This window comes from Clupea harengus, chromosome 1 (assembly GCF_900700415.2).
Source record: "Clupea harengus chromosome 1, Ch_v2.0.2, whole genome shotgun sequence".
Lineage (NCBI taxonomy): Eukaryota > Metazoa > Chordata > Actinopteri > Clupeiformes > Clupeidae > Clupea > Clupea harengus.
In genome coordinates, this window is record NC_045152.1 from 4,169,359 (window position 1) to 4,186,398 (window position 17,040).

General features: G+C 42.4%; 1 protein-coding gene across 1 annotated transcript; it reads left to right on the forward strand.

The window, feature by feature from the left end:
* The first annotated feature begins 11,683 nt into the window (after positions 1-11,683).
* On the forward strand, positions 11,684-15,875 carry LOC105907868 (MAPK regulated corepressor interacting protein 2-like). The gene is made up of 5 exons (XM_012836269.3): positions 11,684-12,267; positions 12,552-12,621; positions 13,986-14,119; positions 14,452-14,577; positions 15,408-15,875. The coding sequence occupies exons 1-5, from the start codon at positions 12,213-12,215 to the stop codon at positions 15,476-15,478; spliced, it is 456 nt and encodes a 151-aa protein (XP_012691723.2). The 5' UTR covers positions 11,684-12,212; the 3' UTR covers positions 15,479-15,875.
* The last annotated feature ends 1,165 nt before the right edge of the window (positions 15,876-17,040 follow it).

Genomic DNA, 17,040 nt, shown 5'->3' on the forward strand with positions numbered 1-17,040 from the left:
GAGACTATGAACAAGAAAATCTCTCTTTCTCTCTGCCTCTCTCTTCTCTGCCTCTCTCTCTCTCTCTCTCTCTGTCTTTCTCTCTGCCTCTCTCTCTCTCTCTTTCTTCCTGCCTCTCTCTCTCTCTCTCTCTCTCTCTCTCCCTCTCTCTTCTCCCCACAGTGGGGTTCACTTAAAGCACAACTGATATATTTTTACGGCCATCTCTCTCACCCTATCAGTAATCTTAGCCGCGTTCTGGCTGTAATTCATATGGATCCTCCAGACTAGCGCGGCACCTGGCACCAGACTCCCCCCCGCTGTGAGAATGGGCCGCCCGGGACAGACTGCTCGGCCAGTCTCGTCTGGCCCACAACTAAGGCTTGGGGGGGGCAGGGGGGCGGGGGGGCTCGGAGGGTAAACATTGAGGAAGGGGGGGTCCCCTGAGACTGCTCTGTATTGGGGCACCCAAAAAAAGACTGACGTGGAGTGCCTGTTGCTGACGGATCTCTTCATCCTCAACATGATGCAAGATTACAGCTCTCTCGAGAACATCACCAGGCCTTGTTTCACCCAAAGGGGCTAAGTCTCAGGTCTGAAATGGTGGCTTTTTTTACTATGAACTGTGCAGTAATGTTTATGAGACATAATGTTTAGTGCTAATTTTTAGAAACCAAAAGCAAGGCTACATTTATAATTCCCATGTCTATTCTGTTTTATAATTCCCATTGAAGACCGTTGCTGCCACCTAGTGGCAAGATTCTAAAGAGCAGTTTAAAAATATGATAACTGAAGATGTTGATATAGTCGTAATGTACAAACTGTTTGTGTTGTTGTGTGTGAATAGCATTTCTTTTAAAAACATTTTAAGTGATGTTGTTCATAATTCTTTGCAGTAAAACAAAGACTCAAATTAATTCTGGTCCTCTGCAGCAGTAAATCGTTTTTGTAAAACTGATTCTGAGTTCCATGGGTCACCTCCCCGCTTCAGAGTTCTCCATAACGTTCACATCTTCGAAAGAATCCAGTCATTCCGGCCAGACTGGGACCCAGTTCACGGAGAGGCATGCGTGCCTACAGTACTTTCCTATCCACTGATGCACAGGGATCATTAAGGTCACTGTTAGGGACTGCTCTCATGCTATGATCGTTTAGCATATGACATTACAGTTTTTCTCAGTTGTTAACACTCAAAAACCTTCACTTCATGTACCAATCGCTCGACCCAATTTGGCACTACTTCACACTCCCTTGTCTGCATTAGACTCTGACTTTCCTTCTTTACACTCTTGATGTCAATTCACATCCACCCTTGTTGTCAAATACACTACACACAATGTTCAGTTGTTGCCACACACTACTCAGGTAAAATCGCCAAAGCATCAACCTACAACACACAAATAGTCAAATCTCTAAAACATTTCAGGTCGGTTGAGCAATTTGCAATGAGTACTGCAGCATAAAAGTGGCCTTGAGCCTCTGTTTGTTTTGGAAAACAATGGAGAACTTTGAAGAGATCAACAACCAGAGAAGGAGAGGGGTAAGAGTGAGAGGAGGAGGAAGAGGAGGACAAGAAGGATGGGGACAAGGGGGAGGAGGAGGATGAGAAGCACAAGGAGAAGAAGGAGGAGGAGGAGGAGAAAGAAGAAGGAGAATGGTCATCTCTAATGAGATTTGGGCCGCTGTGGTAGACCATGTGCTCAACCATGGTTTGAGCATGAGGGAGGCTGGCCAGAGTGTCCAACCAAATCTCAGCTGCTTCACAGTTGCTGCCATCATTAGAACCTTCAGGATGGAGAACAGGTACGAAATCTATTTGCCTTGTGTACTGTAATTGCATATAATAGAAACAGTGTGCTCACAGTATTTGTATTTTGCAGGACTGAAAGAGAACCACACCGTGGAGGAAGAACACACACTTTCACCGCCGAACAGGAGACTGAAATTGTAAATATGGTTTGTGAGAACAACGGTATCACACGGTTTACAGTACTGTACTGTTCTCTGTGTGTAGCGAAATAAAACTTTTTGCTGCATATTTCTGGTGCTGTTTTATGTCTATGACTATGACAAAAGTAGGCCCACCACTCGAGACATTTACAAAGGAGAAATGACTCCATTTCTCCAGAGTCATTGTCATTCATATGGTGGTCCATTTCGATGATTGTTCAATTTTGCACTTCAGTGTGCTGTAAATGGCTTGGTAGTGGTGTGTACATCTAATGATTGTATGTGTGTGTCCATTTGAAATATGGCTGGTGTGTACCAAATGAAAACACGAGTCCCTTTTGTGAACAGTAAGCGATCTGATGGCAGAGTCATCTTGCAAAAGGGAGTGTCAGGTTTAGCATTTTGGTGTGTGGAGGTTTTCAGTTATGTGTGTGCAGTTTTGAGAAAGCCGTTATTGTTTTGAAAAACGTGTGTTAACAATTGTGAAAAACTGTAATGGTTATTATTCGTCATCGTTCTGAACACTGTCATGACATTACCGATAACGCTGTTAGAGGTCCGCGCCAGGTAACATGTCTATGACATGCTTATGGCTATCTTTTGATTGACAGTTGAAATACCAACTACAGTCCACTCCATTCTAATAGAGCAGGCTAGAGGAAGCAGCAAATACGCTACCGGTCACGTCACCGAGCGAAGGAGGTAAGACCAAATGACACGTTTATGACATGGTTATGGCTGTCTTATGATGGACAGCTGAAGTACAGAGTTACCCTCTGGGCCTGCTTCAGATTGCTATGGCACTGAGGACATGTGCAGATCTTTTAAATTAGGGTTGTCAAATTATGTTCTGTTTCCCCTGTCCTGTTCCACTGCTCGGCTGCTCATTTTCAATTCCTCCCGAGGCCAAAAATCAAAAGACACTTACATTCCCAACAGCATTCATACTCAAGTCAGGTTGCTTTGAAAGCCTTTGAATGAAAAAAACATTTCAAAACTCTCCTAGATTATGGTGGCTTGCAATTTATTGACACAGCGAGGGTGCCTAGGCCTCGAGCAGGTAACCCTCACCTCCCCACACAGCCATTCATTTGACTGCAAGGGAAGCAAAATGCCAGGCCCTTACGATAATATTACCATTGAGCCACTGGGAATTCCATTAAGCTGCTTTGAAGGCTTTGAAGGCAAATTAAACGATACCAGACACAAAATGTAAATACATATTTCCATGGCCGAGTCCACACTTAAAGCCCTATTATGCCAGGGTTCTGAGCTCCCCCTAAAGTTGCAGAGTGTAGCTCACTTTAACACCACTGTCGTAAATACAAATTGTGCTTTGAGACCCACTAATGGACAGTGGTACACGTGTATTTTTTGACAAGCTGAAGGCTATGGAACCGGCAAAGACAACGCCAGAGGCTAAAGAAGCATGTCAACTGACAAGGTAGAGTAATAGTACAAGATTTTACACAAATATGACTCTGCATAGTTTTATTTATTGCGATATCAGAGATGTTCAATCCTCTGCAATAATGTCCCTGCTGCATTCCCATTTCAGGTCTTTGCGACTCCCAGTCCATTAGCCTGGTATAACCAGACCCTGTTTGTGAATAGATAAGGTCTGGCCACACTCCATTGGGCCTCCAGTCTATGCACCGTAAGGGGAGTTCATTTTGAAACCATTGGACCAGCCTTTAGCCAATCGGCATTAACCAGTATGGGACTACTTTACCTCCTACTTCACCACTAACAGTCCAAGCTGATATATTTGCCTTTTCCCAAACCCCAAACCCCCAATGTAACAATGCCTTTACCCTTGATGATGTAACAATGCCTTTACCCTTGATGATGTAACAATGCCTTTACCCTTGATGATGTAACAATGCCTTTACCCTTGATGAATACATGTACCCATTCTTCTTGCTCCGGCTTCAATTCTTTGATGTTTGCTAGTGTTGTTACTGCTGTATGCATATTCCACACCAAAAGGAAGAAGAAAAACACATAAACTACAGTCCAGAGGAAGAAATGACAGTTAAACAGTTAGATATAGCAACAAGAGGCCATGCAGCTCCAAGACTGAACAGGAAAACTGTGACAATGACAGGATTTATAGGGGACAGGTGCAGAAAACGTCACCACACACCCACTAGGCAGGACATGACTCAGACCATACATCACTTATCTTAATGGCTAGTAATTATAGCAAGTTATAATGCCTATAGTTCATCTGAATTGTTATCAATAGCTTACAAAGGCTTATTTCCCTCTACGGTCACTGCAGTGTGCTGAATAAAACAAGACTGCCACCTAGTGGTCGCTCCAGTGCCTTTATTTGAATGGGGGGGGGGGGGGGGGGGGGGGGGGGGGGCACACATTTGTATGGATCATGACCTATAAGTGGGTGGATTGCAAAAAAAGAATATCAGAATGTCAGTGAAGCTGGGATGAAAGTGTGTGTTGGATGATCCACAAATGTAGATTCAACACCTCACACGCAGAATTACAGATTTACAAATGACATTTCACAACAAACACAAGCATATTTATGTAATCATGCCCTCGAATTTACGTTCATGTGATTGGCTGAAATTGTACGAGACATCTGAGAGGCTGCAGAGCAAAAGCATTTGTAAATCAAGCCGCATCCGAAGGTGTCAAAAATCAACAAATAAATGCAGGGATGTTCACAAATGTTGAGAGCTGTTTCTAAATGCACGTTCATTAGTCTGTTAATAAATGTCACAGCGTTTGCATTTGTGGATCGCGTGACATTTATATGTGAATCAGGAAATATGATTTGTGAATCATGTGAAATTCATTTGTGAATCACAAAATTCATTTGTGAATTGCGTGACATCTATTTGTGAATTTTGAAACTATTCTAACTCCTTCTATTCTAACTTACATTCTTTATGGGATGCAAATAATATGAATTAGTCAATAACATATTATTTATTTTTAAATGGAAAAAGAAGCATTCTCCCATAAATACAGAAAAGCTCCCTTTCCCATCAGGGGATAAAGAAGGAAATCAGGAAACTGACAGCAAGATATGCAACTACTTGACTACTTGGGCATATTGACCTTTTAAAACCTGTTTTGCTACACAAATGCGCTACTATTTTCCATTCCAGTTCAAGCTTCTTTTCTCCTTGTATTCTCCAAAATGATACATTTTATACGTCATCTTTTTAAACTGAGTGAAGAGATGGGACATCTTTGGTCTCAGAGCGCCCTCTAGTTAAATGAGCACAAATATAAGTTAGTGCTCTCTCTCTCTCACTTTTTCTCCATATTTTTGTTTTGTTTATTTTCTTTCACCAACACACTGCAGTGACCGTAGAGGGAAATAAGCCTTTGTAAGCTATTGATAACAATTCAGATGAACTATAGGCATTATAACTTGCTATAATTACTAGCCATTAAGATAAGTGATGTATGGTCTGAGTCATGTCCTGCCTAGTGGGTGTGTGGTGACGTTTTCTGCACCTGTCCCCTATAAATCCTGTCATTGTCACAGTTTTCCTGTTCAGTCTTGGAGCTTGCATGGCCTCTTGTTGCTATATCAACATATAACTGTTTAACTGTCATTTCTTCCTCTGGACTGTAGTTTATGTGTTTTTTTTTCTTTCTTTTGGTGTGGAATATGCATACAGTAGTAACAACACTAGCAAACATCAAAGAATTGAAGCTGGTGCAAGAAATGTGCAAGAAATGTGCAAGAAATGTGAACACAACAGTACATATTTTTCACTAAAACCTGTTATAAGCTACCCACACTGAAGTTGAATCTTTACCAAAATCACACCACTGCCTTATTAGATATACACTTGCAGCCACTGCCATTCCCAACCAGTTAAGGCACACTGAACGAGAGTATCATCAATAAAGGCATTCAGGAATGCACTGAGATTTTAATGCCTTCAGAACAAGCAGATCCAAGGAACTGAGTTTAATTCTGTAATTCTTGTAAAGATCTATTCTGTAATTCTGTAAAGATCTATAGATATTAACCATGTTCACCAAAGGCAACTTCTTACCAAAACCTTTACTTCCATTCTTTTTTACAGAAAATATATAGTAAATAAATGATAGTCTATCACAGTCCTACGGAAGGTTTCCACAACATTTCAATTTGGCCCAGAAAAACTCCATAGGAATTTGCTTGGTTTAGAGGCATCATCACATCATAAATTATACCTTGAAGGCCTCCAAAGCAGCTTTCGGCTAAAGTTACATGAAGTCTGTCCATAAGGATATCTATAACTTACAATTAAGTTGACTTAACCTCAGTATCTTTTGCAAAATCCTCTCTAAAGGCAATCATTACTGTGAGGTCAGTTTGACAACTCATCCTCAGGCTCAGTACTGAGCTAACACCAAACCAGACCAAACTAGAACCACACCCTAACACCAAACCAGACCAAACTAGAACCACACCCTAACAGCACACCAGGCAAAATATTTACTCAAGTCTGACAGTTATTACATATAACTTGCCATCAGAGGTCATATGTTATATTGTGGTGTAAGGCATATCAAAACCATTATGGCATTATGCTTTAGAGTGTCGTCAACCACTGCTAGGCAGCATTTATCTGCATTCATTTTTAGTCTATTTCTGTCCCTTCCTGGGCTGTGTGTGTAACCTTCACTCCACAAACACACCAGCAGGGGTCTTTCTCTGACCTTCACAAGGTCACTTACTGCACTGTCCGCAGTCATGGATGCAGCGAAGAATAACAGACTACAAGGCAAGTCACTTAGCTTAATGCGTCACCAATTTCACAAGGTAAGCAGAAGCTAACCATAGCTCACTTTACCGATCAGGGATTGCAAGTGTTCTCAAAACAACCACAAAGTCATCTTAAGTAAACACATGGATTACCCAGGGATTTGATAGCCACAATCTGGTGAATAAAATGCGGGTCATCGTCCACCATTTGGGAGAGGGCCGGAAAGACGACGTCCAATGAACTTAAATGAGCAACTCTTGCTATGTTAGTACATGTTCTGAAAAACTCTATTCATGTAACCTTTGCAATATTATTCTGAGTCTGGGGTCTGGGTGCAGATTCCACAGGCTGAGCTCTTGCCTCTGGCTCCCAGGTACAGGGTCATCTGTGGTTAATTGAAACACATTACAAATTATTTGACCTTAAAGCATAAGTAACTAGAATGAACAAAGATATGAATTAAGCCACCACAACTGTAAAACTACAGAAAGCTTTAATGACCATATTAGCTCTATCCTGGCCTCTCTCCACTGGCTTCCAGTGCGATTCAGGATTGATTTTAAGGTGCTCCTGTTTGTTTTTAAAGCCCTGAATAGGCAGGCCCCTTCCTATATCGCAGACCTCTTAACCCCTTATTCCACCGCCAGGCCCCTCAGGTCGTCTAACTTAGGGCTCCTGGCAGTCCCCCAACCAGGGGTGACCGCCCCTAGACTGTGGAACAGCATCCCCCTCTCTATAAGATCAACCCCCTCTATTGACTCCTTCAAGTCCAGGTTTTAAACCCACTTTTATTCCCTAGCATTTGGATCCTCCTGATCTAAGTTGATAATTTGTATACCTGCTTTCTGTGTATATAGATGCTTAGTTGAGTGTTTTGCTTCTGTTTTTCTATTTGATTTGATTTTTTATTGTGATCTAATTGTTTTGCTTCTGTTTTCTATTTGATTTTATATTTTATTGTGTTTTAATTGTACAGCACTTTGGTCAATATAAGTGTTAAATGTGCTTTATAAAATATATATATATATATATATATGATCACACATCTAATTGTAAAAGATCTACAGTGCCCTCCACAATTATTGGCACCCCTAGTGAATATGGGCAAAACAGGCTATAAAAAATATGTCTTTGCTGTTTATCCTCTTGGTCTTTCACTCAAAATATTCACAAAAATCTTACCTTTTCATTGAAGTAAAATTATTGAAAGAAAAAAAAACTGTTGACATTAAATAAATATTTTTCCCCAAAACATTTGACTTTAATGAGATTCTGCATAAATAAATCTGACCTGCATTGGTGTCGCTGCAGGAACCATCTTGAGCAGAGCTCTGATTAGACTGCAGCATTTTCTAAAAGAGTCATATTTTTCTCTGCATGAATGCCTTCATAGTGTTAAAGCATCGTATCATGAGTTATGTGAAATACCACTTCATTAAGAATTCTCATGTTTCACACTGAACCAAAGGTGTTATTGACATACAATATACTATGACTGCATTTAAAGACATATGACAGTGGATTGGATATCAGAGCACATGGCACCTAATATAGTGGAATGCATAAAGGCTATTAAGATAGGTAAACTACTTATTTAGGGTGAAAAGCAGTTTGTAGAGGAACACTAAAAATTACCCACAATGTGCCATAAAATGTGGTAAATAACAGAAAAGGTTAAACACTCAGACGTCCTTTTATGGACACTGCCATACATGACAATGAACAGCAAATCATTGGCAGTCCTCAATACTTGGTCACTAAACATTAGGCTATGACATTCAGTAACTAATGTTTGAGATGGCCCTTTTACCACAAAGTGCACTTTCTAGGGTGAAGGCTGAAGCGCATTTATATGAATCAGATGTCTTGTACTAATTAACCATGATTAATCACATCAATTATTCAAATCACCCATGTAACAAAGTTCACTTCCCTTTGTCAATCTTACAGAAAGATGTGAATGTGGAAGCATGAGGCTTCAGTCAACTCTTAGTGGGCTATGTCTATGCTGCAGGTAACCTTGATCACTGCAGTAGTATGGTGGTGATGACCCTGGAGGGGAACTTCCTCCTTGTCATTCCCTTCCAGGTCATCCTGGCACACCTGGTGCTTCATGCTAGGGGAGTGCAGCACCTGCTGGACCTGCTCTGCTGTTGTCAGGGCCACCATCAGGGTCTGTGGTGCGCTGAGTCGGATAGGCTCCTGGAGTCGCTCTGGCTGGAGCCCCCAGACGAAGGCTTGAAGGGCGAACTCCTCTTGCATTGCGGCGTCGAAGGTGGGGTGTCGACGACAGGTGTAGAAGTGGAGATTGGCTGCGTAAACTTGTGCCTGGCGTCAGCCAAGATTTGTCGGCCGAACCAGTGCTGTATCGCTCTCTCAATGGACAGCCAGCTGGACCGCAACACCAGCTGGAGGTCGGTGAGAATCTGCAGGGTTGTGCCCCTGTCATCTCCACCAACCACATGTTGAATTGGGCCACCAGCTGTAACTGAATGAGGTATGTCTTAGGTGGCCCCTCCCTGTTGTAGCGCGGCAGCTTCATCTCTCCCCACCGAGGAGCCCTTGATGTCGGCTCCAGGGTAAGCCGCTGGAGAGGCGGCAGCTGTTCCCATGGTCCTTGGCACGGCTGTGTCCGCTGGCAGCTCTCGGCGGGCCGATTACACTGCTGAAATTGGTCCCAAGTTCCGTCGGGATGGTGGCGCGGGTGACCCAGAGCTCCCTCAGAAGCCTGGGCAGGGAATGCTGGGAATGCTGGCTCCATCTGTGGTTTTCTCCTGGCGAGCCCGGGGTGGGGACACGGTCTCGCGTAGTTTAATCAAGACTCTTGCAATAAGAGCCTTGGCCCGTGCCCTCTCCCACTGTAGCTGCGCAATGAGCTCCTCGATCTGTTGAAGAGTCATCATCTTTGGTCACTTCTGACACCAATGTAATGTCTGGGTCCCTCTTAGGGGCGTAACTATAGGGGGTGCAGCAGGTGCGGTCGCACCTGGGCCCGTGGGTCTTGGGGGCCCATAGACATATTTATGTCAATCTAAATAGTCTGAATAGCCTAGTCGCATTGCCAAAAATAACTACAGGTAGGTTAGTGACCTACTATGACAGTTTCAAGTGTTATAGGCCTTACGCCACTGACTAGGGCCCATCATAAAAGCCTGCACCTGGGCCCGTCGTAACTATGTTACGCCACTGGTCCCTCTCTTAGTGTTGGAAGACACTTTTCATTTTGAGGCAACCTGGGCGGGAAAACATGTACGCACTGGGAGAAACAGGAGGCAGGGCATACAACAGTGACGATGACATTGACGTTGGAAAGATGACATTAAACCAGTGCTTGACTAACACAGACATTAGACAGCAAAACACACAGACAAAATGATAAATAGTCACACACACTACATCAGACACAAAAGGAAGACATAAGCTGCATTATTCTAAAGGTAAAGGTTAGGAATTTAGCAGACATTTTAAACCAAAGCCATTTAATGTTGTAGGACAGAACATTTGCAAACTGATAGAACAACCAGTCTCTCCTTACGCAGCATGCTGGAAGTTTTACACTCTACAATAATATATACAGTAGGTGATGATGCCAAAACACATTAGATAGGAATTTATGTAGCATTGTTGAATATACCCATTGCCTGTCCCAGTAAATGATCCTATGGCACACCATGACTAAAGAAGAAGTACACAGAAAAATTAAATAACTGCAGCTTCTGTTTATGAAACATTGACAGTATAAGTAAAAGAGATGGCTCTATATACTTTTGGGGGGTCCTTCCTTGCTTATGGCAGAACATTCTCAAGCAAAACTAACATGGAGAATTCTATTTTATGCTCATTGAGGACGGGGGTTGGAGGCGATTCGAGAACTATGATAATATCCAGTTCCAACTGGTCTAAACAGATCTGAACTGTTCCAAGGTTTTTTTTTCTGTTGCAAAATAATACCGGCCTTGACCAAAATTAGGACCTTATCACTTGCATTACTGTGTAAGCAGACATTATTGCAGCTTCAAATGTGCGGATGTTTTCTGAAATAGATGCTTACCATCCTTTTTCATAGTGACTGCTATAATGTGCCGCTGTGGACATGAGACGCGTTTACAGTCAAGTCTTTCAATTCAAGCATTTCCGTAATTTAAAAGATGTTTCAGCAATCACGCATTGACATTTTCGGTTTCGCAAGTTCACTGAGACAGTTTAAGAAAAAATTTGACGAAGACACATGTTGATAGTACAAATGTATAACAAAATGTGGCACTTACGGGAACTGGACTCGCTTTGGAAAGTGTTTACCAAATCGCTTATTTAAGTAGGTATGGGAGAAATAGGGCGACCTCGCCTAAACTTTGATAATACAATTGGAATATTCATTGTATGCAGCTAATAATTGATGAAATGACTAATCCCAATTACCCTTGTGCTCCTGTCAAAACGCATCAATTGCGCAATCAAATTATTGCGCAAAACTTAAAAAGTTACACATTTGCCCCATAAAACGACTTCTGTCCATAACTTTTTACTAAAATTGAGACATAAACTGAATGCTAACATGCTGATGCAATCACATATGTGAGTTTCATGGCATTACAGGCATGATCATAGAAAGTAAGCAAGTTACGGCCGTCGAGATATTGCTATGGTCTACCTACAGGGGGCAGCTACTCGTCCTATTTAATTGCAGCAAACAAATTATTGTATGTATATAGCCTACTAAGAATATATATTGCCTATATAAGCCCATTAGTTAACCAACACAACTGCAAGGTTTCTGTTCATATTTATGTCTGGGATATGTTAAAGTATGTCCCCTTAACACTGACGACAGTAATGACTATATGTACATTAGTTTTGTGATCACATTAATTAAAAGTATTCCATTTTCAAAGGCCATCTTGTCGCAAGTTGCAGAATATGGGCATCATCCAGTCATCATCCAGGAGGTGGCATCATCCTTTGACAAGCACGCTTTCCCTTTAAAACGTCAAGGGAGGCGTGTAGCAACGTCACTGGACCTGACCAGTTCTGGACGGCGTGTGAGAAGCATTCGATAGCCTACTGAATAGCCTACCTGCTTCTTGTCAGAACTCGGTATAGTACCCCTCAAGAGGTCCCAAGGGTCCAAGTGAATCACCTACCTCCACTAGGCTCTGCAGGTACAAGCCAGTGGGAACAGCTCTACAAATCTGTGATGTAGTAATGTTATCGGGAGTCATCCATGCTTTTAACCTAGACTGACCTACACCGGTATTGCAAAGACGCTTCATTCGTTTGCTTGTGTTTGAGAGTTGAGGAACAGTTGCTGGCCTACTCAGAATTCGCTGAAAAGATATCAAGTCATATTCCAGATACAAATTTCACCGTGGCTGCCAACAGAGAAAGACCGTGCCAAGGACTATCACGAGGATATACATTTATTTCAAGAAATATTTGTGTGCCTTTACCTGATCGTCTTTGCTGCGCAACCTACTTGGACATTAAGCAAGTATTTGGACACTTTTCAAAGTGCCACACTGAATTTTGCACAGAGTTTTCCAGCACATGATGTACACAATTACAAGGGGTCCCAGCAAACTTGTTACGCAGAGGAGAACAGGTGAGTGTAACGTTACTCCTTGACCTCAGGGTGATCATTCTGTTGCATGCATATGGTGTCATTCATTCATACTTCATGTACTATTGCCTTAGCAACAGTAGTATATGAACATCAGGGAAGATTATCAAAATGTGCTTGTGTAGTTATATTCTAGCTTTCTAATGTTGGGCCAAGTTAAACAGTTTTTGTCCGAATCATTTGAATACCAACACTGTGCTTTATAAACAGTCTAACGTCTGTCTTTTGTATGCTTGTTGTGACTGTACTTTTTTATTTGAATTAAGGTCCAACACAACAGATTGACAACAAAATAAACGACTTCAAGCACAAACAAACATCTTGGACAGCGACAAGGTGAGTAACATAATGGCTATCCATGCTAGCTCATTTGCTGTGATGCAAGTCTACAGTTACTGTTGTCATGTTGCCTACTGCCCACGACATGGTGAAGCAAAGCGAGGCATTTGCGTACACGTTGATAACACAAATTATCATCGTCATGTGTCTTTCTTCCAAGCTTTTCAGGATGATGCAGCCGTATGTCACTTGCGTTAGCTAAGTAGGTAATATTGTTAGTGAGCTGATCAAAATGCTAGTCGGCTAACTTCATCTGTATAGGCAGAATGTCATTTGCTTGTCGCCTATATCCGAAAAGTTGTTGTGGCCATGTAACCAAAAACGCGAAAATCTTGTTAACTTTATGCTGAAGTTATTTACGGTATCCTACTTAATGTAAGGTGATACTGAGCTGAGGAAGGCTTGACCTTGTACATGACAAGGTTACAGTGCCAAGGTGTTATGGTTAGCCAACATTGTCTGTGATTGCAACACAACCTAGCCAAGGTTCTCCGCACTTTTAACACACGTGAAACAATGAAACAGGTTAAGACCCTGAAATACAAATGCTGTCAGGAAACCGTATTCTTCTATGACAACACTATGTCCCCTCATCTAAGTTTAAATAAGAGATTGGATAACCTTCCTGATGCAATGTTACCAAGCTAGCTAGCTGTGCCAGCCAGCGGCTAGACAGCAAGCACTAGGATATTGGCTGTTACTTTGACACAAACGTTAATTGAACGAGTCAACGAAATGTATGCACATAAGCGGATATGGTTTACACGATTAATACATATATTCGAACCTTTCTTCGCAAGCTGGCTTACATTAGTAAACTCCCGAGGTAACTAGATAGCAAAATAGCTTGCTAGCTAACGTCACGATAGCGATAGCTAGGACATTCTTGCTCGACAAGAGAAAACTAGATCTAACGTGAAGTACGACTTGCAAGAGATCGCAGGTAGAGCAATGTTCTTGAAACAATTACGTACGAAAACATTAACGTTAATCATTAACGACAGATCGCATCGTTGCCCCACTAGCTGCCCTAGCCACGGTCGCATGTCTTTCAAGCCTTTCGTAATTTCGTCATTATACAAAGTTTTGTAAGAGGAAGTACGGCAAGCCCGATGGCTCAAGTCTCACACGGCACAAATGCAACCTTTTGTAATGTAGGGTCCTTCGGGTCGTTATTAGACACATGCATTGCTCGCTGACAGATTCAGTAAGACCCTATTAAAAACATGGAACTCCTCACACAGTATATAATACATATATGTCCTGTTATCTGTCCTCCCAGCTTTATCCATGTTAGGGTACATTTTATGTGTTCATGTTTGAGAGGAGTTACAGATTTATTTGATTTTACCATTCATCAGCTCCCCTGCACCCAAGATTGTGTTTAATGGATTAAACAAGAAGAAACTCCACACACAAACTACACCACAGGCAGATGCCCAGGCTGAAGGATTTACCCCCTCTCACGAAGAGAATGTCAAGTTTGTATATGAAGGTAAGCAGTCACAGTCAGAGAGCTATCTTTGAGCTATGTTCCCTTTTCATATGTTACCTATAAATCAACTTCCACAGAGGTAGAAGGTGTTCTGTAGCAACTGAAGTAGAGATCCAGCTATTTTACCAGATGTGTATTGAGGATTTTATATCTTTGTGTGTGTGTGTGTGTGTGTGTGTGAGAGAGAGCAATCAATGAGAGTAAATGAGACCCTATGCAGATGAGTGAGACACTTTGCTTAGTATTTATCCTGTGAAAGGTACCAAGGAATGACGTGTGTGTTTTGTATATGTGTGTGTGTGCGTCTTGCGTTTGTGTGTATATTTTTGTAGCCTGGCAGGAGGTGGAGCAGCAGCTGGGAGATGGAGATGCAGCAGCAGCAGCAGCAGCAGGGGACTCTGGAGCAGGTCTGGGACCTGTGCAGTACTCAGAGAGGACTCCCAATCCCCAGCTGAAGAGTGAGTCCTCTTCTTCTCCCCCCTCTGCTTCTCAGCAGCTCATGTGGTCAGATGGTGTCAGATGGTCAGCCGCCCAGTGCTCCAGTTCCTTAATTGCGTAACTGGATAAATGTGCATTAATCCAGATGAGAGAGAGTGCGGTGAGAGACTCTGTGGTGATTAGTGAAAGACAAGTGCATCCAGGAACGGGCTGCTGAAGTGTGTCTTAGCTCGGAAGTTCACACCATGCAGAGACATAGCTAATGTGAGGGTCACTTTATTTCAGCCCGTCTCAGTTTGAGCCCATTTGAATGATTCGAATTTGCATGAGCTTCCCTGGATTATGATCCCATGATTTTTGCAAGGAAAATATTGTGCGCTGTAGTTAGTATATGTTCAACTTGCAGGATCCCTTGCAATTGAGGAATTTGGTGAAACACCTTTTTTTGAAGTGGCATCATTTGATAAAACCTGCGGGAACATCTCACCTGTTCTTGGATCCTGTTATTTTAGTATCTCTCCCTTCCGTCTGCTTTCACAGACACACAGGGGGCAACAGGTCGGGCTTGTTTGTCCTGGGCACTTATCCTGTTAGAGATTTACAGGGTTTCAACAGATCTCCCTGGGCTTGGGCGGGAATATTTCCTCTCTCTCTGTCTCTCTCTCTCTCTCTCTCTCTCTCTCTGTCTCTCTCTCTGTCTCTCTCTCTCTCTCTCTCCATCCCTAAGGTTGTCCTTTACGTTTCCTCTTTTTCGTTATATGTCAATAAAAATAAGTAACTGTAATATTTGTTGAAGCTCAAGTTGCAAAAGAGGAGTTCATATGTGACATGTCTCTGATCCTTCTTGCAGATTTTGTGCCGATTGATCTGGAAGAGTGGTGGGCCCAGCGTTTCCTTGCCAACATTGCCAACCTCTCGTGATTGGCTCAGAGGGGAACTGGCCCAGAGGATCTGGGGGGACTCCCCGAGTGAGGTGTGGGTTGGAGGCTCAGCGCTTGGGGGAAAAAAGGAGGAGAGTCTTGCGCGACACAGAGGTGTTTAGGCTTTAGGGAAGAGCTCTTTAGGGCCATCACTGGGACACTGGCGCATTGCCACTACAACATCTGAACTCTGACCCCTTTTTTTAGCCTTTAAACTCTAGTTTGTCAACACTAACCACTGTCCTTTTGGCCAGTCAGCAGGAGGAGGGTTGATGAATGTTTCTCTTGTTTGAATTTTTTTTTTGTTGTTTTTTTTTATTTTTCATTTTGGGTCTTTGTCAACCCCACACTGAAATGTCTGTATTACTTTGAAATGCAGTAAATGTGTATTTTCAAAATGGTTGTGTGCTTTTTTGCAAATAGAATGTTCCATGCTGTTTTATCTTGTGGCAGACATGCTGAGTTTGTAACAGAATTTGCTTTCCAACTTCTGAAGAATGACGCTAGGGGTTGAAGATGGAAGGGAAATTACCACTGGATAGGGGGTGGTAGAAAAGGAAGGTGATTGGAGTAGATTAGAACATATCAGGCCATATTTTTTAGATGAGTCCATATAACTTGATTTGCAGTACTAATATTCCCTCCCCTGGCCGCACTTATTAAGAGATACTTATGATGCACAACACACAGTGGTGTACTCAATCAGAGGTTTGTGGAGCCAAATCATTTAGGGCAAAGGCTATTCCTTGATCTGTCATCATGCTTGATTTACTCTGATGTGATCCTTCTTTCAAAACAAACAAGACCAAAGCTTAGTTTGCTCCGGTGAATTTCCAATCCCAGGCCTCTTCATCCACTGATGAGTAAAAACAGTATGATGGAGAGAGTGAAAAAAAAAAGGAAAGATGTGAAAAGTCAGTTGGGCATAGTGTCTAAATATAACTAAACGGCGGGCACAGAACCTAGCTCTGCAACACTTACACTTACAGATTTTAACGCCTGTAGGGTTTATTTGTCTCATTGTTATCTTGTCCAAGTGTGCAGGTTTTAGTTCAGTGGAGGACTGTGTTTCTCTCAATGCAACGAGGAGCACCAAGAGGACAAATTAAGTTCAATGACACCCTTTGGTGCCAATCTCTGGAGGACCATACTGTCAGGGCAGAGATCATCCCGGCAAACAGGGAGCTTTAAGAGGCCTCTCAAGATGGAGAGCACCACATTCGAGAGGAATCAAAGCCAAAATAATTGATAGAATTGGGAACATTGTATTTTGTATAATAACAACACTATTTCATATATAATGATGCACAGTGCTCAGGTGGGCTATCTCCCGGGCCTTTCTGTGTGGAGTTTGCATGTTCTCCCCGTGTTCACAAGGGGTTTCCTCCACTAAGGACCCCAACAGAAAAAAACATGCAAAAGAACAGAACACATGTCCATCCCTGACCAAAGATGGACAGTTCACTTCACTTGGTCCCCGGGCGCTACAAGCTGCCCACTGCTCCTGGGCGGTCCTTGAGGAAGGACGGTCCAGGATGGGAAAAAAGCAGAAAATAAATTCAC

Coding starts and splice junctions, on each gene's coding strand:
- LOC105907868 (XM_012836269.3), top strand. CDS start 12,213: ATGATGTACACAATTACAAGGGGTCCCAGCAAACTTGTTACGCAGAGG. Junction 12,268..12,551: donor TGTTACGCAGAGGAGAACAG/GTGAGTGTAACG, acceptor ATTTGAATTAAG/GTCCAACACAACAGATTGAC. Junction 12,622..13,985: donor ACATCTTGGACAGCGACAAG/GTGAGTAACATA, acceptor ACCATTCATCAG/CTCCCCTGCACCCAAGATTG.